The sequence below is a fragment of the Lissotriton helveticus genome, chromosome 8 (genome assembly GCF_964261635.1).
Source record: "Lissotriton helveticus chromosome 8, aLisHel1.1, whole genome shotgun sequence".
Classification (NCBI taxonomy): Eukaryota; Metazoa; Chordata; class Amphibia; order Caudata; family Salamandridae; genus Lissotriton; species Lissotriton helveticus.
The window spans coordinates 17,947,332-17,969,240 of NC_136069.1; the positions used below are offsets into that span (position 1 = coordinate 17,947,332).

The following is a 21,909-nucleotide window of genomic DNA, read 5'->3' on the forward strand; positions in this document are numbered from 1 at the left end:
TGGTAGTTCTGCTGGTTTCCCCCTCTTCCGTTTGGTCTCTGTGTCGGGGTGCCCCTTCTCATTCCTCTGAATTGCAACGCCCCCATGGGCCTTGCAGTTTCATTCTTTCTTGAGTTGCGTTAGTTTCTCATCCACTGGCGCTCCGACACAGTCCCTCATCAATTAATCAATGACATGTCTATGTCGGCTATACCTCTGGAAGTAACAAATGTCCCTGTGCTAAAGGAGTTTGAACCTATAATCATCACCGAAGTATTGGAAGGCCTGACAAAGATTAAATAAGGCTCCCCAGCTGACCCTTTTCCCCCTCAAGCCTGTCCTAAGATCATGCCTCTATTTGCCAATGTCTTAACACAAATCTTCAACAGGTCTCTAAAGCAAAGGTGGAAACAGGCTCACATTAAGCGCATCCTTAAGAAACCTTCAGCTGACCCCAATCTACAGACCAACTATCGCCCAATCTCCCTTTTACCTTACTTTGGGAAGGTGCTCGAACATCTAGTCCATAAACGGCTAACCGCCCATCTAGAGAAATATGGTCTACTTGACCCCTCACAATCTGGCTTTCGGGCCTCCCACAGTATGGAGACAGCTGTCGTTGAGATTGTCGACAACATAAGGCTTACCCTGGAAAAAAAGGAATCAGCTGTTCTGGTTCTCCTAGATCTGTCTGTGCTTTCGATACCATCTCCCACAGCATACTGAAACATCGACTGTGGGAGGTGGGAATCAGAGGGAAAACCTTTGCCTGGTTCTAGAGCTATTTGGCAGACAGATCCACCACCGTGGTTGTTGACACAATAACCTCTTGTAGTTATCCAGTGACTGTTGGGGTCCCTCAGAGTTCAATACTCAGCCCTATCTTGTTTAACATTTACCTAACTCCCTTAGCTGGGATCATTAGATCACACAGCTTTGAAACCGTGTCATATGCCGACGACACTCAATTGCTCGTCACTCATGACTGACTACGTCGGCACCCGATCTCGCTTTAAGAGCTGTATGGTCCAAATAAAGGAATGAATGAGTACACACAAGCTACAATAAAACAGCAGCAAGTCTGAAATCATCTTGTTTGGAAGAGCTGAGGAATTCTGGTCGCCTGATTAGTGGCCCCCGGAATTAGGTACGTGTCCCTCTTCCAAGTCATCAGTACGAAACCTGGGGATCACCATTGACAGTTCCCGGTCTATGAAACCTCACGTTAATCAGGTTTTGGGGAACTTTCGTAATCTCCGCAAGATTTTCAAATGGCTACCCATTGAAGCAAGGAAACCGCTGGTGCAGGGTCTCGTCATTAGCCGTTTAGACTACGGAAACACCCTGCTTATAGCCCTGAATGAAGATCTGCTTTCCAAGCTCCAGATTCTCCAGAATACTGCAGCTAGGCTTGTCCTCAATCTTCCACAGAGATCCCCATCCACCCCTAATCTTCAGACCCTTCATTGGCTCCCTATCCGACAAAGATGTCAATTCAAAATCCTAAGTCTTGCCCACAAGACAATGTATGATGCAGTCCCATACTACTTAAAAAACAAACTTAAATGGTATTTACCTGGAAGATCATTAAGGCCAGGCTCTAAATCCTACCTTGCTCAGTCCTGTATCCAAACCTCGCGCAACGGAGGCCGCGCCTTCTCATACCTCGCCCCCATGTTATGGAATAAATTACCTGAACACATTTCATCCATAACTGATCACAAATGCTTCCGTAAAAACGTAAAACCTGGCTTTTCCCCTAGTAGCCAACTAGTCTCGGATTGCTGTCTGTTCTACCGGCCGTTCGCTGCTAGCGCCTTGAGACCTCACGGTGAGTTGTGCGCTATACAAGAATGTTTGACATTGACATTGACAAGGGTGTGTTCAGAACATTATTCTGGACTTACGGCTTGAAACCTGAGATCCTCAGCCCGTTATGCCTTCTTTCTGCGACCCCAATCATCATGAGCCTGCTGGACGTGTCTGCCGCATCCAGGCTTGATTTTAGGCACACGTTTGTTATGTTCTTCCCTTCCTCCACCAAGTGTGTTGCCCTCTGTTGGTACTGTTCAGGGAGGTGTTTGAGTAGCTGTCCAACATCCTCCCAATGTTGTTACGTATGTCTGTTGAGTAGGGCATTAGAGTTGGCAATGCGCCAGTGTACTGCTGCATTCCTCTCTATTTTCCTCCCAGTGAGGTCTATCCTCTTACTTTCCTAGTCTGGAGGTGGGCCCGAGTTTGTGGGGACATTGGCCCTCTTTCTGGCTGTTGCTGCAATGATGGAGTCCGCCGTGACGGATCCCTGGATGTACGGTGGATCCTTGGAGGAATGTTTATACTTCTTCTCTGTCCTAGGTGTGACAGACCTGCAGCTTGATGGTTCCTTGAATGCTTCCCTTCCCCTGGTACAGGACATTTGGGAGCATGGGAGTAATTGACTCCTAGTTTGAGTGGGGAGCAGGGACTCTAAGAGGAAGCAGGCTTTTGGTTTCTCTTCCTCCAGTTTCAACCCATATGCTGCTGCCGCATTCCTGATGACCATATTGTAGATGCCAATGTCATCTGGCGGCGAAGCACTCGAAGGTGGCTCTTCGGCGTCGAACTCCTCTTCGTCCTCAACCTTGACGGGATTCGGCTGATCTCTTCAATGTCGAAGTCGAAGTTGCCTTCGGGTCCTTTTCCTTCGGCGTCAAGCACGCCTTTTCGGGGACGTGCTTCGACAACCTCGGCTTGTCTTGGGTTTTTGCTGACTGGGAGTCCTTTTCGAAGGATCCGCTGGGCTGTTTGTCCCTGGATGCAGCTGCGTCCGTCAAATGTTTCGGCGCCAGTGCTCCTTTCGAGGACTTAGAATCTGTTTTTCGAGAGTCTGACTCTGACTTTCAAGAGTCTGTCGGGGTCTTAGGGGTCGACGTCTCTCTTACCTCCTTAGTAGTTTTCGTTTCGGTCTCTACGACCATGTAGTCATCTGGTCTCTCTGCGATGTTGTCCTCTTGCCCACTGGAGAGGTCCAAGTCCCAGAGCGACGGAGGTTGACCTTGGCCTTGCATGTTGTAGTTGGCTCTCCTCTGTCTTTCTCTTACCCTGAGCGTTTTTGGGGTAAAAACGGAGCAGGTGTTGCAATCCTTGCTCTCGTGGTCGACCGGCAGGCAGAGGTTGCAAACCGGATGCTGGTCCTTCTGTGCATATTTGTGGTGGCAATTGCGGCAGAATTTGAAAGGTGTTTTATCCATTCCTGCGCTCAGGGGGCCCCCTGTGTGCGCATTTTCCGTTGGACATCAAAGTTTTCGATGTTCTCCTCCTTCTTCTTCGTCCCGGTTCAGTGGTCTTGCTTTTCGAGATTTATTCTCCAATATTTTTCGGGATTTTCAGTCTTTATCTTCTTCTTTTCTCCCAAAAATTCTGGAACCTCTCGTTGATGATCCAGACCCAACAGCGGAAAAAAGAATCTGAACATGGCGCCCAAGGGTGGGAGCTTCCGCAGGAAACGCGCTGACGTCACCGGAAGGACACCAAAAGGTAGGACGTAAACGCCCACCTGGGCTACGGAAAAAAAAAAGAAAGAGAAAAGACTATGATTCCGGACCCAACCACTAGACCGCGGAATAATGCACAGCATAGTGAAACCAGAAAGATTTACGCTGCAAAACTACATGACAGTCCGTATAAAAAACAAAACAAAAAAAAGTTTTATTTTATTCATTATTCTCTGCGTAATCCATGGTTCAGCTCCATCTTTTCTGACCTCCAAGTTCCGCTGCACATGTCTCAGGGCTCCCTGCCAGCCAGGGTCTTTTAGACATCCCCAAGGTTAGGGCAGTGTTCTTTGGGGACGGAGCCCCATCTGTGGCTGCAGCAAGAGAATGGAAGAAACTCCCTCTGGATCTTAATGTGTTCCCTTCTCGACCCCCTTTCGAAGAGGTTGAAAACTTTACCTCTCAGATTTCATTAACTTAAGAAACTTGCATTTGACTTTATATAATTATTGTGTTAATCTCTACAATTGTGAGAAACCTCTTGATTGTGCGATACAGAATTGAATGTATAACATAACTCAGGCATCTTGTGAATGGCATTTAGAAGTCACCATAACTAGTGCTAATACATATCTACACTTTGCCTTAGACCTTCTCTTTTAGATTGCCGGAAATACGGCGACAATCTGAATGATATGTCGCTCTTTATATGCCACATTATTCTACATTAAATGTTATAAACCCTACTTGAGAAGCCTGGAGAGTGGGTTGTAGTGTGAGGAGTTTTTGTTGTCCTAAATTTAAAACCCTTAGTGCCTCTAGTGTTTCTTGTAGAGATTTGTGGTTCAACCCAAAATGGGATTAGAAAGATAACCCTACTTGTATCCCATTCTGCCTGGATGTGAAGAATGTATAACCAAGAGAAGGAGGAACATCTCACCAGGTGATGATGAAAATCATTGCAGGGGACGGGGAGATGCTGCACTTGGCGCGGAAGGATACATTGCTCAACACTACATGTGATGGATAGAGCTATGCAGCTTGGTGACAGCAACTAGACTTTATTACAAACAGGGAAGCTTCAGGAAAAGAAGAGACTAGACTTTAGGGAACTTTAGTGAGACCGTGGAGGAAGTGACCTGGCAGAGGCAATGGCCTGGGGTGGACAAGGCACCGAAGGTGCTGGGATCCGCAGAGCCCTGTAGTGACTGTAGAGTCGTCGGGCAATGACTGTGTATCAAATCCAAGGACAGGAGGTCACTCATGCAACAAGGTTATCGCCAAGACGGGATCATCATAGAGACAGTGGGCTGCGATAAGACCGGTCCATGGTGACTGGGTGATCAGAGGGGTGAGTAATACACAGTTAGTGCAGGAGATGCTAGGGGTGCCGTCTCATTAAATGCCACCACTGCCTGGCGAGAGGCCTTCTCTGAGGAGCATCCTACAGTGCAAACCTGGAGTCTGCTGCCTCCTGTACTAAGTGGTTTAGTACACTGTGAGGGACCAATGATGGGACCAGGCGTTCGGATAGAGGAGGACCGTCTGTTTCAGAGGCCCAAGACTCAGGGTCTAGGACACAATAACCAAACAAGCGCCAAACCTGGGTGGATCACTGACCCTAAAGATCGGAGGTCCAAGAACAGGCTAATGCAGCCGTGATCCTTCACCAGGCTAATCCCAGATAACTCAGTCATACAAAGAGAACAGTTTGGAAGTTTATTCACCTTTATCACCAAGAATGATTCCACGCTACAGGAAATGCAGAGGCAATCACACAAATCTAAGCAAAGGCTTGTCACTTACATCTTCCATTCATTCTACAGTGAACACAGGCACCGTCAGGTCTACATTATGTCAGCCACCCTTAAAGACACCCACCAAGAGGAATTTTAAAAAAACAGGGTGCAGATGTTTCTACCCACCCACCTCCCAGTTCAGAAGGGAAGTGAGAGCCCAATCATGCTTACATTCAAGAATGTCAGAAGACCTCAAGTGCAGCAGGAAGATAGTGGTGGAACCACAAGACAATTAAATAACAAACACCCCTAAGAGCAGGATTACATTCAGCGCATCGGCAGCCTGAGGCCATTCTACAGAGTAAGGCGAGCAGCCACAAGTGCCAATGCTTGTTGTTGTAGGACATGGGTCTAGAACATGAGCACATGAGGGAAGCACACCTCCAGTACCACAGGAGGAGGAAAGAAGAAAACAGCACCGGTCAGAATAGTACCGCGATGGGCCTTATAGGGTAAAATCAGAATCAGAGGTGCGAGGTGGGAGGAGGAAGCCCTCACATGAGACAGTCAGAGATGTAAAGAGAGAGAGTCAGAGATGTAAAGATAGAGAGTCAGAGATGTAAAGCGAGAGTCAGAGATGTAAAGAGAGAGAGAGGCAGAGATGTAAAGAGAGAGAGTCAGAGATGTATAGAGAGAGAGTCAGAGATGTAAAGAGAGAGGGCAAGAGTGAAAAGGTCTGGTAGGCCGGGGGCAGCAGAAGCAAGCAAATTAGCTTCAGAGTGGAGCAAGAGGCATTTGGGAGTTTAAAATCCTCAGATCTGGGAGAGAGGCGCTGGGGCAGGGAAGGAGGTGAAAACAGGAGTAGTAAGAAGGTCAATTGACAAGGTGAAAATGGAAGAAATGAAGTCATGGTAGAAGCTAGAGGAAGACAAAGGTGCCACATGAGATGGAGAGAAAGGCCTCAGGACAGTGTAGCTGTTAGGGGGAAAGGCAGAGGGACATTTGCGGTGAATAGGAATCAGTCAGAGGGGAAAAAGAAATGCTTCATAGGAAAATGAGCTGAGGCAGAAAAAAAGGAAAGGGTAAAATGCACAATAGGGTTGCATGTGACAGTCAGAGGACAAGAAGCCATAGTCAGAAACAGAGATAACAAGTTAAGTTTAAGGAAAAGAGTAAAGCAGTGTGAGGTGCACAGCAAGTGTGACAGAAGAAGGAAAGGTCTCTGGGTAGGGAGAACAGCTGAAGAGGAAGAAAAATTAATGTATTCATCGGGAATGTGACTACCAAAGGGAAATGAGAGAGGACATAAGCAAGAATCAGAGAAGGCGGCCCACATGAAGATCAGAAGAAGTGGCCCTCATGGTAAGTAAAGTGGCAGAGAGCAGAAAAAAAGGTGGGAGCCAAAAAGCAAGAAGAAATTATGAAAGTCAGAAGAGAAGGGAAGCTTCATAGAAGGTGAGAGCCAGTGGCAGGCAGCCTCTGGGGAAGAGAAAAGGCCTCATGGCAGGGGTGAGAGCCAGAAAGTAAAAACAAACAAAAAGGCAGCAGGGGTTAAAATGCACAGTAGCGGAAGAGGCCTCTCAGACCACTTATTACAAACTATTTAAAAATTATTTTAATTTACGGTTGGATTTTCTCCTTGGAGACAGCAGAATTTGGTTTAGCAAACCTGTGTGCCAAGGCTTACTGACCCTCTGTTGTAGTTCTAGTTAAACCCAGCCAAGCGCCAGAGGCTGGGAGCGATTACAGTAAAGGTTAAAATCAGACACCAGTTTAGACTCGGTCCAAGTCCCTTAAATACTTCAGGACACTATGTCACTTGTGGCACTGTGAGCTGACAAAAGTGTCAATGCTGCACCACAACACATGGTTCAAGCCCCAGCCTAGACTTCTGCTGTGTCACCTCCAACAGTGCAGGTGACACACCTAGGGGAGGCCACAGACGTGTTCGACATGAACACGTGTCACGCCGCTTGTAAGTAACCACTGTCGCACTCCCATAGCAAAAGTACGAGACATGCAGATCCCCGGGTACTCTGCTGAAGCCAGAGTGGCCAGAGGTCCGAAGGCGATCTTTACACTTTCTAAATGGATGCAGTAGACAATAAAACACAATAATCCCCAAATCACTTGCTTTCCTCCAGATGTACACCAGAGCAGCCACCTTCACCAGCAAGAGACGGACGGCGACAGGACCACTCAAGGTCTGTACGCACAGGCTGTGCCGTCACATCTTTGCAAATGATGATTTGTAACAGTCCAGATTAAAAGATGCTTCTAGGAAAAGCACAGGTTCGTAACAGACTCTACAGAAAAATGAAATGGTCGAAGGTTGAACATGAGAGCATCCTCCTGGCGGTGCACAATGCAGCTCCTGCCTGAGGCGTCCTTCCGGCTCCGGCGGCCATTTTGACTCTTGCCGCCATCTTATGCAGAAACGGAGGGCCACCTCTCCCGCAGCTTCTTGTTTTGCTCCCGCGCAGTCACAAAGTTGAGGAGGTCAATGGCCGTCACAACACCAAACACCATCTGCTTCTGATTGGAAGCGCCGTCGCTGTGGTCTGAGGGTGGAGAGAATAGAGAGGAAAGTGAGATTTCCCAAACTAACAGACCCTGCGACATCCCTGACCAAGGAACGACAATATGTAGCGGAACAGCGACTTCCTGCCTAAGTCATCCAACAAAGAGCATCGCTCAGTGACTGGGGCAGATGGCGGTGAGCTCCGCGCGACGGCGCACTACACTCCAGTGTTGTGTGTGCAGTCCTGCCAGATTCAATGGTAACCGAACACTAAGCTATCAATGATATTCATAAAAGGAGGCATCCGATTGCTACAGCCTCCCATGGCTCCAGTCGAGAAGGGTCTTCTGAAGCCTGCCCCTCAAACCTCCTACAGTCCACCACTGTTAGAAGGGGTACTCCTGCTAGCTGCCAAGCTCCTCACACTGCCCATCAAGGTCCTCGTCTCAACCTGCCCACCAATGCTTGTTCCGCTCACTTCTCACTTACCATCATCCAACAGCATGCCGCTTATTAGCTTGTATATTCACAGGCAGCACTCACCTCCCCTACGGCCTCGCAGGCAGCACTCACCTCCCATATGGACTCACAGGCAGCCCTCACCTCCCCTATGGAGTCACAGGCAGCACTCACCTCCCCTATGGACTCACAGGCAGCACCCGCCTCCCCCGTGGACTCATGGGCAGCACCCGCCTCCTCTGTGGACTCACGGGCAGCACCCGCCTCCCCTACGGACTCACGGGCAGCACCCGCCTCCCCTACGGCCTCGCAGGCAGCACTCACCTCCCATATGGACTCACAGGCAGCCCTCACCTCCCCTATGGAGTCACAGGCAGCACTCACCTCCCCTATGGACTCACAGGCAGCACCCGCCTCCCCCGTGGACTCATGGGCAGCACCCGCCTCCTCTGTGGACTCACGGGCAGCACCCGCCTCCCCTACGGACTCACGGGCAGCACCCGCCTCCCCTACGGACTCACAGGCAGCACCCGCCTCCCCTACGGACTCACAGGCAGCACTCGCCTCCCCTACGGACTCATAGGCAGCACCCGCCTCCCCTACGGACTCACAGGCAGCACTCACCTCCCTACGGACTCACAGGCAGCACTCACCTCCATATGGACTTACAGGACGCACTCACCTCCCCCATGGACTCACAGGCAGCACCCACCTCCCCTGTGGACTCACAGGCAGCACCTGCCTCCCCTTTGGACTCACAGGCAGCACCCACCTCCCCTATGGACTCACAGGGAGCACCCGCCACCCCTATGGACTCACAGGCAGCACTCACCAACTCTATGGATTTACAGGCAGCACTCGCCTTCCGGATTGACTCACAGGCAGCACCCGCCTCCCCTATTGACTCACAGGCAGCACTTGCTTCCCCTATGGACTCACAGGCAGCACACGCCTATCCTATGGACTCACAGGCAGCACTCGCCTCCTCTATAGACTCACAGGCAGCACTTGCGTCCCCTATTGGCTCACAGGCAGCACTCGCCTCCCCTATAGCCTCACAGGCAGCACTCGCCTCCCCTACGGCCTCACAGGCAGCACTCGCCTCCCCTATGGACTCACAAGTAGCACTCGCCTTCCCTATGGACTCACAGGCAGCACTCGCCTCCCCTATGGACTCACAGTAAGCACTCACCTCCCCTATGGACTTACAGGCAGCACTCGCCTACCCTATGGACTCACAGGCAGCACCCGCCTCCCCCGTGGACTCACAGGCAGCACCTGCCTCCCGTATGGACTCACAGGCAGCACCTGCCTCCCGTATGGACTCACAGGTAGCACTCACCTCCCCTATGGGCTCACAGGCAGCAATTGCCTCCCCTATGGACTCACAGGTAGCACTCGTCTTCCCTACAGACTCACAGGCAGCTCCCGCCTCCCCTATGGACTCACAGGCAGCACCCACCTTCCCCATAGACTCTGGACTCTCAGGCAGCACTCGCCTCCCCTATGGACTCACAGGCAGCACTCTCCTCCCCTACGGCCTCACAGGCAGCACTCACCTCCCCTATGGACTCACAGGCAGCACTCGCCTACCCTATGGACTCACAGGCAGCACTCGCCTCTCCTGTGGACTCACAGGCAGCACTCGCCTCCCTTATGGACTCACAGGCAGCACTCGTCTCCCTTATGGACTCACAGGCAGCACTCGTCTCCCTTATGGACTCACAGGCAGCACTCGCCTCCCCTATGGACTCACAGGCAGCACTCGCCTCCCCTACGGCCTCAGAGGCAGCACTCACCTTCCCTATGGACTCACAGGCAGCACTCGCCTCCCCTACCGCCTCAGAGGCAGCACTCGCCTCCCCTATGAACTCACAGGACGCACTCACCTCCCCTATTGACTCACAGGCAGCACTCGCCTCCCCTACGGCCTCACAGGCAGCACTCACCTCCCCTACGGACTCACAGGCAGCACTCGCCTCCCCTACGCCCTCACAGGCAGCACTCGCCTCCCCTATGGACTCACAGGCAGGACCCACCTCCCCTATGGACTCACAGGCAGCACTCACCTCCCCTATGAACTCACAGGCAGCTTGCTCTACTAAGCCATCCTTAACTTCACACGCAGAAGCAGACATACCTGATCCCGGGGGGAAATCATATTCTAAGGTGGAGTCTGTGTGATGACGCGTTGTGGGTTTCCAGCATGCGATCACAAGTCAATCTGGAAACCTGTAGGTCTGAACCCTTTCCGATCATTAATTCCAAAAAAATAAACACTTAGAAAAGGAATACTTCCCTAAGACTTACTAACATAAGTGCAGCGTGAAAGCAGTGAAGGGTTAAAGGGTAAGAGGATACATAGTATGGATTGGGGTTGAAGGTATACAGTTAAGATCTTGGGGTACAAGGATTAAAGATTTGGGTAAAGGTGGTCACTGGTGGAAACGTGTTTGAGGAGTGTTAAGGTGCGGGGTTATTTTTACTTAAGCTGTTCAAAATAAAAAATAAAACAATTCACAGTAACACTGTCCTTGATTTTAGTAGGACACGCAGCAATTTTGAAGTTGTGCATTCAGAGGAGTTAATAAGAAAATCCAAATTCATAAGGTACTATACGGTACTACCAAAAAAGTCTTCTATTGATCCTGGTCTTAGGTCTCCCCTACAAATGTCTTCTACCACCGTAACCATGGAAACAACAGATGATCCTAGAATGAATAATCCGAATTATGAATCCGGTATCTGTAGCTCTCCTTTGCTCCCTTGAAATCAACTAAATATAGGAATCATTCCCATACCTTTGGCACAACAATTCTAGTATGTTAGAAAAAACAGGAAAATATTACTAAGATCTCAGAAAAATGTAAAAAGGTGCTCACAGAAGCTCTGATTGGAAAGCATAACAAATGTCGGGCAGCTTAAAAAAAAACTGTCAAATAAGTATTTGGAGTCACCAAAGAGCTTTCTAACCCTTCCGTCTTCAGTCCAATGTCCCGGCTTTGCGAAACTCTGAGAAAATCCATCATTTTTTATTAGCTGGACTACAACAATTTACCATGCTTTCCACCCAGGAAGCCCTCAGGAAGAGTGGCCCATTAACTATGCTGGTAAACTTTGCCCCTCAGGATTACTGATACTTGGGGCAATAGTAACTCTGGAGGGCAGGAGTATCTGGGACATTACACGAAGGGACCTGAAGGTACCCTAGAAATCAGAAACGTACAGAGGGAACCAATACTTCCGGGTCCCATTGCCGAAGTAATTCCGCATTTACCCCCAGATTATCCCAGAGATTTCACCTGATTTCAGCTCCCTTTAGACTTCCAGCGCAACCTGATCAAAGCTGTGATATCTTCTCGCTTAAATTCCAGGAAAATGTTCACAACTTTGACCCAGGCCCAAAACAAGTGGCAGAATACCTGGGAATGGCTGGAGATTTGGAGAATTCCTTTGAAGGATAAATAGGAAAAAGTTGAAATCCATAAAAGGAATCAGGAAAACGTACGTATTCAAAAAACCATGTACTATTATGCTGCCTAATATTAACACCTCTTATTCACGCTGCTTACGAATGACAAACCGGCTAATTGGTCTACAAAAAGGCTTGGCGTACTGACACTCGATTCAGGACCTTACAGCAATCCCGCCTCATGTATGCATGTGGCTGATCCATCGAAGGTTAAAAAAGTTCAGAAAGCTCCAACATGGCGCTCTCCATCAATGTACCCGAAACCAGCATCGTCTTCTCACTGATGCATCAAATGGGTAGACGTTATGACATCAGGCATTGCACCGAGGGATCCTTTGACTGAACCAGGCCACCGCTTCTACTGAATAAGGTCACTGCGCTCTAGTCACCAATGCAACTCGGCTTATTTACTCACACTGCGGATGCCTTCTCGAAAATACGCCTGGGATGCAGCTTGTTTTCATCGTAGGTTTTTATCAGCTCTCCCTTGGATCACCAGGGTAATGAATGGCTACTGCGCGGAGAAAAACTAAACACTGGTCTCTACAATATGATATAAGGAACCAAAGCAGTAACTTCAGCTCCAAGAAGCCATAGAAGTGAACAAAGGGTCAACACAAACACACTGGATTATAGAGCTTTAAAAGAAACAACGGGTCAACACAAGCACACCGGATTATAGAGCTTTAAAAGAAACAACGGGTCAACACAAGCACACCGGATTATAGAGCTTGAAAAGAAACAACGGGTCAACACAAGCACACCGGATTATAGAGCTTTATAAGAACCAACGGGTCAACACAAGCACACCGGATTATAGAGCTTGAAAAGAAACAACGGGTCAACACAAGCACACCGGATTATAGAGCTTGAAAAGAAACAACGGGTCAACACAAACACACTGGATTATAGAGCTTTAAAAGAACCAACAGGTCTACACAAGCGCACCGTATTATAGAGCTTTAAAAGAAACAATGAGTCAAGACAAGCACACTGGATTATAGAGCTTCAAAAGAAACAATGAGTCAAGACAAGCACACCGGATTATAGAGCTTTAAAAGAAACAACGGGTCAACACAAGCACACCGGATTATAGAGCTTTAAAAGAAACAATGAGTCAAGACAAGCACACCGGATTATAGAGCTTTAAAAGAAACAACGGGTCAACACAAGCACACCGGATTATAGAGCTTTAAAAGAAACAACGGCACACCACAAGCACACCGGATTATAGAACTTTAAAAGAAACAACGGGTCAACACAAGCACACCGGATTATAGAGCTTTAAAGGAAACAACGGCGCACCACAAGCACACCGGATTATAGAGCTTTAAAAGAAAACGGGTCAACACAAGCACACCGGATTAAAGAACTTTAAAAGAAACAACGGGTCAACACAAGCACACCGGATTAAAGAACTTTAAAAGAAACAACGGGTCAACACAAGCACACCGGATTATAGAGCTTTAAAAGAAACAACGGCACACCACAAGCACACCGGATTATAGAACTTTAAAAGAAACAACGGGTCAACACAAGCACACCGGATTATAGAGCTTTAAAGGAAACAACGGCGCACCACAAGCACACCGGATTATAGAGCTTTAAAAGAAAACGGGTCAACATAAGCACACCGGATTAAAGAACTTTAAAAGAAACAACGGGTCAACACAAGCACACCGGATTATAGAGCTTTAAAAGAAACAAAGCTGCCTTGTTTTCCAGGGTCAAAAGATATGCTCTGGTAAATCTAACTTTCTGCTGAGCTTGGCAAAAGATATGTTCAGATAAACCTAACTTTCTGCAGAACTTGGAGCAGTACGGGTGGCTGTCCAATGAATGTGAGGTCAAGCCCTGAATGTACAACATCAAATGTAGCAGGATTTTTAGAGCTGTTGACAATAACTGGTCTCTGCAATGCTCAACCCTCTGTACTTTTCTCCATCATCTGAAGCAGAGACTTGGGAATGTTCCTTTCTATTCTTTGCATGTGTAACCGTGTATTGACGACAACCACCAGTCAACAAAGTGTTCAGCCCAACATCCACTTCAAGTTTCAGCTTACACTGGATCTGCTCGTGCACGACCAGCGCAAAGTGGTCCGTCTCCAGGATGCGTGAGAGCTTGCCCAGGTCGTCGTTCAATCGAACCTAAAAGAAGCACACAAGAAACAGAAATGAATAACAGTACACACTTTGAACATCCCTACATCCCAATCATGAACTTCAGCCTAAAGATGTTTCATTTAAGAGGGCTGCAGGTGGTACAGACCATACACTGGCTCTAAGGGGGAGGCCCCATTTATAAGGGTGACCTTGAGCCTGGTACTGAAATTAAAAGACCACGGACCTCTGCATTCTGCACAGGACGTTGCATGCGTTCTGACAGAAAGAAAAGGAAACAAAGTGGCTTGCATGACTCGAACGACCCAAGCGACTGTGCAGGCACTGTACCCTCTCCTCCAGGTCGGTTTATCCCCTGTGGCACCCTGCAAGCAATGACCCATGAACATGTGATCGGGTGGTATTGCTGGAGCTCAGAGGTGAAAGAGACAATGCTTACTGGGTGCTTGTCCCCCGGTAGAGCTGGAGATGGTCGTTGAGTGACATGGGTCTACACTGGCTCAAGGCTAGGCTTTACGGTGTCTTGTGGGGAGCGCCTATAATGCCATCTTCACCAGATGACTTCTTTAGTGAAATGGCAAGATATGTCCAAACACTGTAGTTTGCAACTACTGCACCCAACAGGTTGAGTATGTACAACAGTGTGCCGCAGGTGCATGGAACCCGGTTCTCTACATGCAAGTTTGCTTACACCCCTGGTCTTGAACAAGACATTGATCTCTGAATAATGTAGATCTCAACCGTTAATTATTAATCAGCACTGGTGAAGCGAACATTACAATTCAAATGAATGACTGATGCTCCAAGCAGGTAAATTAAACACCATAAAAAATCCAAACCAGCCATCAAACTTATCAAGCAGCAACTACACATCTTTCTACAGCCTTGTGAACGCCACGCGGTGAAGAGGCTTCTCCCACAAACAGGGGTAGTTGATTCCGCAGATATGGGTCGAGGGACAGATAGTGTCCGTCTCCTTTTATGACAGGGTTTGACTGGGGCAGAGCACAGATTCAAAGCATGGAGTGCAAGGTTCCTATGGGCAGGAATTTCACAGCCTATCTTACAAAAGAGATCACAATACAGCCCTTCTGACACCACCACACAGATCCGACTCATGATTTAGGCAACCAGCAACAGGCTCTTGTGTAGAGACAGAGCCCCAACTCCAAAATCTAAACACCAGTCTAGCCAGAGGGTCTGTCCTCTTTGGAATCTCTTGCACTGGCAGTCAGAGACGGTCAGACTGCTGATTGCCAAACTGGGTAATCAATGGTTTATCAATGCCCCAAAGCATACAACATGTCTTTGATAAAAATCAAGAATCTTCTGCTGTAGTGCCTGTCGCCCTCTTCTGTCTCTCCCCAGGAAATCTGCCTCTTAGCATCTCTTTCTGCATCTCAACCGAGGCTGTGGTTTGTGTCTTTTAACCGACCCTTGTGTTCCATGGGTACCTCCTTCATTCGACTGAAAGCACACAGGTAACACAAACGATGGCCTGTGTGAAGCCGGCCTGCGTGCGTGGCATGTCTAGTCCACTTCAAATACTTTGTAAAACAAGTGGCTTGAAGTGAGACCTGGAGGCACAAGCTGTCCCTTCGAAGGCCATCAAACGACAGGCTGCAGTTAAACCAGCCGGCAGTATCATGTCTGGCATGCAATAATGCAGGCACAAAACAACGTCCTAGGTGCTGGTGTCCACTCTGGTGGCCGCATGGAGCCAGCAGACAACTCACTGCTTCAAAAATACACCTGAGAAGTAACACTATGAATACTTGGGGGGCTCTGCTTGCCTGAGCCCCCGCCGGAGCGAAGAAAGCACCCAGAATCGGTCTCTTCGTCTCCTGGTGTAGTGCCCAGAAGCAGTGAGGTCTGCTTCTTGTTTTTGCTGCCAGCGGACTCCCGTAGAAAGATTCAATGAATCGCAGCGATTGCAAATGCTAAAACCCACTTGTAAAATACTAAGTCCATTTAACAATCTTGAAAGGGTTTTCTGAATCGTTAAATGGGTTTAGAAAACCACACCAAAGCGGTATTTGGAAGGTGTGTGTTTAGGGCATCCGTTCCAAATACAGATTCTTTATGTAATGTATTAGTGTATTAGTGTCCTGCAACCGAAAACCGGTCGCAAAAATGTCATTATTTACTGACAATTCATAGAATACGATAACCCATTCCTAACAGACCCCCTGCCCTTTACGAATGTTGAACAAAATGTTTTCTAGGAGCAGGCGGTGGTCTGTGTGACCACTGATTACTACTAAAAAAGTCGAAGATTTTTTTTTAACTCCTCCTTTGTTCCTTTAAAGAAAACGAGCTGCATTTAAAAAAAATATTGCTTTATTTAAAAGCTATCACAGACATGTGGCTCTTCTGACCACAGCAGGCCACCAACACTCTGATGGCAGAGAATCGTAGTGGGTCGCTGTTTGCGACTTCCTCATTACCATTCATGAGGTAGGTCTAATTACAACTAAGTCCGCTTCAGTCTTTTGTGAACTGACTTATTAGTACTTGGGTCAGTTCTCAGAATATGTATGTATTCGGTAACAGGCAGTGGGAACTTACAACCCTTTTTACAGAAGACATTCTGAGTAAATCTACTTAGAAGTACTTTGTGCCCGTGGAGGAGCACTGACCAGTAGGCGGACAGCCAGTCCTATCTGTTGGAAGTCGAAGAGTTCTGGGCTGAACTCAGTGGATCTTTGAGGAGAGAACAGCAGAAAGGGTTCAGTGAAGCATATCTATTGCCTCCAAGTACAGGAGACATACGTTGGCACAAAGTAAATCAACGCAGGTTTGTGTTATGATCTGTTCTTTGGCAGCAATATCTGAGAAAAGCCTTAAAGCGAGAAATCCCAGACTATAAGGGGTGCATTGAGAAGTATGTGAGAAAGAAGTGAAGTCTATGCTTTCATCGCCATGAAATCAGAAGTACCAGAGCTTTCTTTAGGTTTAGAACTATCAGCCTCAGCCTCAGCCCCTGCTGCGAAAGGGGGCTGCTAGACCTTGGACTTCAACCCGGAGAGAAGGAGGCAAGCATGGCGCCTAAGGATGACACTAGTGTTAAAGCCCCTGGAGGCTGTGTCTGCAGCGAATGGGGGCATGCGAGAGGATCTTGTGCGGAGGGTACGAGGTCTTCCCCACAATTCTTTCGCTGCTCCAGGAGGTGCTTCAGGGGCTCCTCTTTCTCTTCCCATTGTGCCCCGTCGCGGTGTGCAGGAGAGGCACCAGCCTGGTTATCCGCCAATGAGTGACTCCTTCTCCTGCCAGCCTCTTGCTCACTGCCTCGATCTTCTTGCCGTCCTTATCTGACGGAGGAGCATCTCCGATGGCCTGGGTGGAGGTGTGTACTACCAGCGAGCCCGGTGGAAGCTGACCCTAACATAAGTTGGGTCACTGGGAGATGGCTTATATGAGAGGGCCTACATGTCTTCTTGGCCTTCGGTGTGCCTACTCTAGCCTGGACAGTCTCCTTGAAATGCTCAGGGTCCGATTCAAACTGTCCCTAACCACATCGATGCTCAGCATATTCCCCTCCTGTGCTGAGATTTGTTGATTCCCATTGTTTCATGACGAGCTGGGCTCGTCATGAGCGTGCGAGGAGGCTACCTCATGACGAGCCCAGCTCGTCATGAGTGTGGAAGGGGTTAAGCAGAGCGAGAAACTCAACTGTGCATTGGATTTGGAGTGTGTTTCTGGCAAGAAATCCTCCTCCTCCTGAGCGACACGCGTCAGCCTTGCGAAAAGCTGCAGCCCTCCGGAGGGGCGGCCTGGACTGGATAATGGTTCAGGTCTCGATTCACGGTGTAGTCGTACCAGGGTTTTTTGCTGGGACCCTTGTCAGTCTAGTCATTGTAGCGGTTGAAGGTTCCATAGGAGCTGCCTGGCTGTGAAACCAAAAAGGGAAACCCCTCTGGTGATTCTGGGGGAGGTAGTGGAGGAGGGGTGCACGGGGGAGGTGAAGATGATGGAAGAGGTGGGTATAGATGTGGGCTATGTGGTAGGGGGACAGAGCTAGTGGCTGTGTCCCTACTCATCTTGGGTGTTGATTCTGGGATGGGAGGTCTGGAAGGAGGTTCCCCTTTGAAGGAGAGTGGTGTTATATGGGGACTAGGCTCAGAAGCTGGCACCTGAGGTGGTTTTGCGGAAATCTTGCAAGCGTCCAGATGAATGAAGAGGTGCTTTTGTCCAATGTCAGTGCTTGTTGAAGCGCTCCAGGATAGGACCGCGACGTCCTGCTCGCCAGGCATCGACGGTGGTTTGTCTTTCTCCCTGCCTTTGGAGCAGCGGAGGATTTCAGGGCGGAGGTGGTTTTCAGAGGTGAAGCTGACTTCAGCCGGCTGTGTCTTATGAGCTAGCACCGATGGAGGGGTTGGTGCCAGCTTCAAATGGGACCTCTGGTGTTCCTCGCCCTTGTTGTGGCTACGGTTGATGGTTGATGGGGAATGATGCCCTTGGTTGGAGGCTTGGTGGGCTCTGAAACTATTTATGGGTGCTGACCAGAGCCCAAAGGTGGCAGGGACCATCGCTTACTCTGTCTCGACTCCTATGCTCGGCGCTCCATGCCAGACTCTCTTGGGAGCGGTGCTCTGCCCCAGCGTTGGATATCTATGTGGCCTCATCTTGGAGGAGTGAGACTCTAAGGAACCATATGAAGAGGGATGGAAGATGATTAACGTGCTAGGAACAAAACAACCTCGGAGCCCACTCGATGCACGTCTGAACTCGATGGCGGACAAAACACAAACCAACATGGAGTCAGTGCCCATGCATGATATATACTAATAGGAGGCGTCACAGCACACCTGACTTGAAAGACTTCTGTGACCAAAAAGTTGCTGCAAACGTCTGAGCCCAACACTAGATGGTAGGAGCATGGCAAGCATCTGACCTACAGTCACACATGCTATGACCACACGGTTTATGGTGACAGTGATGCTACACTGTGCAATAGAATCAAGGCTTCAAGGCAGAGCCTTCATAAACCCAAAGTGGTGTTTGCAAGAAAGTGAGGTGTAGTGTCAGATCTTAACCCATCATCCTAAGAGAGAGCAGAGCAGTAACCACAGCTAGCCTGGACACACAAGGTTAATGTTCCAAAATGAAAATGTCAAACTGGAGAATGACAACACAAGATGGAGGAAGCTCACTCCCATGAATGATGGATCTTACGACCGGTGGACATCTGAGAAGCTACAAACGAATGCCAACACGAGCTACAAATCCCCCAGAATACTGGACATGAGTAAGCATTAAAGTAAAGCGCAAAACACACAGAGCAGCCTCGCATTCGTTGAGGCAGCCTGGTCGATATGTGGAGTCTCATGATGTCAACCCCCCAGCGTGGTCAGCGGCCAGCAGACACTACAGATGCCGGTCAGTAGAAACGGGCTGTAGGGCTGATGCCGGTCACTAGAAACGAGCTGTAGGGCTGATGCCGGTCAGTAGAAACGGGCTGTAGGGCTGATGCCGGTCAGTAGAAACGGGCTGTAGGGCTGATGCCGGTCACTAGAAACGGGCTGTAGGGCTGGCTGTAGGGATGATGCCGGTCAGTAGAAACGGGCTGTAGGGCTGATGCCGGTCACTAGAAACGGGCTGTAGGGCTGGCTGTAGGGATGATGCCGGTCAGTAGAAACGGGCTGTAGGGCTGATGCCGGTCACTAGAAACGGGCTGTAGGGATGATGCCGGTCAGTAGAAACTAGCTGTAGGGCTGATGCCGGTCACTAGAAACGGGCTGTAGGGCTGATGCCGGTCAGTAGAAACGGGTTGTAGGGCTGATGCCGGTCAGTAGAAACGGGCTGTAGGGCTGATGCCGGTCAGTAGAAACGGGCTGTAGGGCTGATGCCGGTCAGTAGAAACGGGCTGTAGGGCTGCTGCCGGTCAGTAGAAACAGGCTGTAGGGCTGATGCCGGTCAGTAGAAACGGGCTGTAGGGCTGATGCCGGTCAGTAGAAACGGGCTGTAGGGCTGATGCCGATCAGTAGAAACGGGCTGTAGGGATGATGCCGGTCAGTAGAAACGGGCTGTAGGGATGATGCCGGTCAGTAGAAACGGGCTGTAGGGATGATGCCGGTCAGTAGAAACGAGCTGTAGGGCTGATGCCGGTCAGTAGAAACGAGCTGTAGGGCTGATGCCGGTCAGTAGAAACGGGCTGTAGGAATGATGCCGGTCAGTAGAAACGAGCTGTAGGGCTGATGCCGGTCAGTAGAAACGGGCTGTAGGGATGATGCCGGTCAGTAGAAACGAGCTGTAGGGCTGATGCCGGTCAGTAGAAACGAGCTGTAGGGCTGATGCCGGTCAGTAGAAACGGGCTGTAGGGCTGATGCCGGTCAGTAGAAACGGGCTGTAGGGATGATGCCGGTCAGTAGAAACGAGCTGTAGGGCTGATGCCGGTCAGTAGAAACGGGCTGTAGGGCTGATGCCGGTCAGTAGAAACGGGCTGTAGGGCTGATGCCGGTCAGTAGAAACGGGCTGTAGGGCTGATGCCGGTCAGTAGAAACGGGCTGTAGGGATGATGCCGGTCAGTAGAAACGGGCTGTAGGGATGATGCCGGTCAGTAGAAACGAGCTGTAGGGCTGATGCCTGTCACTAGAAATGGGCTGTAGGGCTGATGCCTGTCAGTAGAAACGGGCTGTAGGGATGATGCCGGTCAGTAGAAACCGGCTGTAGGGCTGATGCCGGTCAGTAGAAACGGGCTGTAGGGCTGATGCCGGTCACTAGAAACGGGCTGTAGGGATGATGCCGGTCAGTAGAAACGGGCTGTAGGGCTGATGCCGGTCAGTAGAAACGGGCTGTAGGGATGATGCCGGTCAGTAGAAACGAGCTGTAGGGCTGATGCCGGTCACTAGAAACGGGCTGTAGGGCTGATGCCGTCAGTAGAAACGAGCTGTAGGGCTGATGCCGGTCAGTAGAAATGGGCTGTAGGGATGATGCCGGTCAGTAGAAACGGGCTGTAGGGCTGATGCCGGTCAGTAGAAACGGGCTGTAGGGATGATGCCGGTCAGTAGAAACGGGCTGTAGGGCTGATGCCATCAGTAGAAACCGGCTGTAGGGCTGATGCCGGTCACTAGAAACGGGCTGTAGGGATGATGCCGGTCAGTAGAAACGGGCTGTAGGGCTGATGCCGGTCAGTAGAAACGGGCTGTAGGGATGATGCCGGACAGTAGAAACGAGCTGTAGGGCTGATGCCGGTCAGTAGAAACGGGCTGTAGGGCTGATGCCGGTCAGTAGAAACGGGCTATAGGGCTGATGCCGGTCACTAGAAATGGGCTGTAGGGATGATGCCGGTCAGTAGAAACGAGCTGTAGGGCTGATGCCGGTCAGTAGAAACGAGCTGTAGGGATGATGCCGGTCAGTAGAAACCGGCTGTAGGGCTGATGCCGGTCACTAGAAACGGGCTGTAGGGATGATGCCGGTCACTAGAAACGGGCTGTAGGGCTGATGCCGGTCAGTAGAAACGGGCTGTAGGGCTGATGCCGGTCAGTAGAAACGAGCTGTAGGGCTGATGCCGGTCACTAGAAACGGGCTGTAGGGCGGATGCCGGTCATTAGAAACGGGCTGTAGGGCTGATGCCGGTCAGTAGAAACGGGCTGTAGGGCTGATGCCGGTCAGTAGAAACGGGCTGTAGGGCTGATGCCGGTCAGTAGAAACGGGCTGTAGGGCTGATGCCGGTCAGTAGAAACGGGCTGTAGGGCTGATGCCGGTCAGTAGAAACGGGCTGTAGGGCTGATGCCGGTCAGTAGAAACGGGCTGTAGGGATGATGCCGGTCAGTAGAAACGGGCTGTAGGGCTGATGCCGGTCAGTAGAAACGGGCTGTAGGGCTGATGCCGGTCAGTAGAAACGGGCTGTAGGGATGATGCCGGTCAGTAGAAACGGGCTGTAGGGATGATGCCGGTCAGTAGAAACGAGCTGTAGGGCTGATGCCGGTCAGTAGAAACGAGCTGTAGGGCTGATGCCGGTCAGTAGAAACGGGCTGTAGGGATGATGCCGGTCAGTAGAAACGAGCTGTAGGGCTGATGCCGGTCAGTAGAAACGGGCTGTAGGGCTGATGCCGGTCACTAGAAACGGGCTGTAGGGATGATGCCGGTCAGTAGAAACGGGCTGTAGGGCTGATGCCGGTCAGTAGAAACGGGCTGTAGG

At 49.9% G+C, this 21,909-nt stretch overlaps 1 protein-coding gene across 5 annotated transcripts in view; it reads right to left on the reverse strand.

The window, feature by feature from the left end:
- Positions 1-5,157: 5,157 nt before the first annotated feature.
- The window catches only part of LOC144772231 (cystathionine beta-synthase-like protein), a 258,165-nt gene continuing 241,413 nt past the window's right edge, over positions 5,158-21,909 (reverse strand). For all 5 annotated transcript variants that reach the window (XM_078656387.1, XM_078656388.1, XM_078656384.1 and 2 more), the window contains 2 exons: positions 13,709-13,793; positions 5,158-7,752 (listed from right to left, as the gene is read on the reverse strand). In XM_078656387.1, coding sequence (XP_078512513.1) covers positions 7,619-7,752; positions 13,709-13,793 — 219 coding nt within the window. In that variant the 3' untranslated portion in view covers positions 5,158-7,618. The remainder of the gene's footprint in view (positions 7,753-13,708; positions 13,794-21,909) is intronic.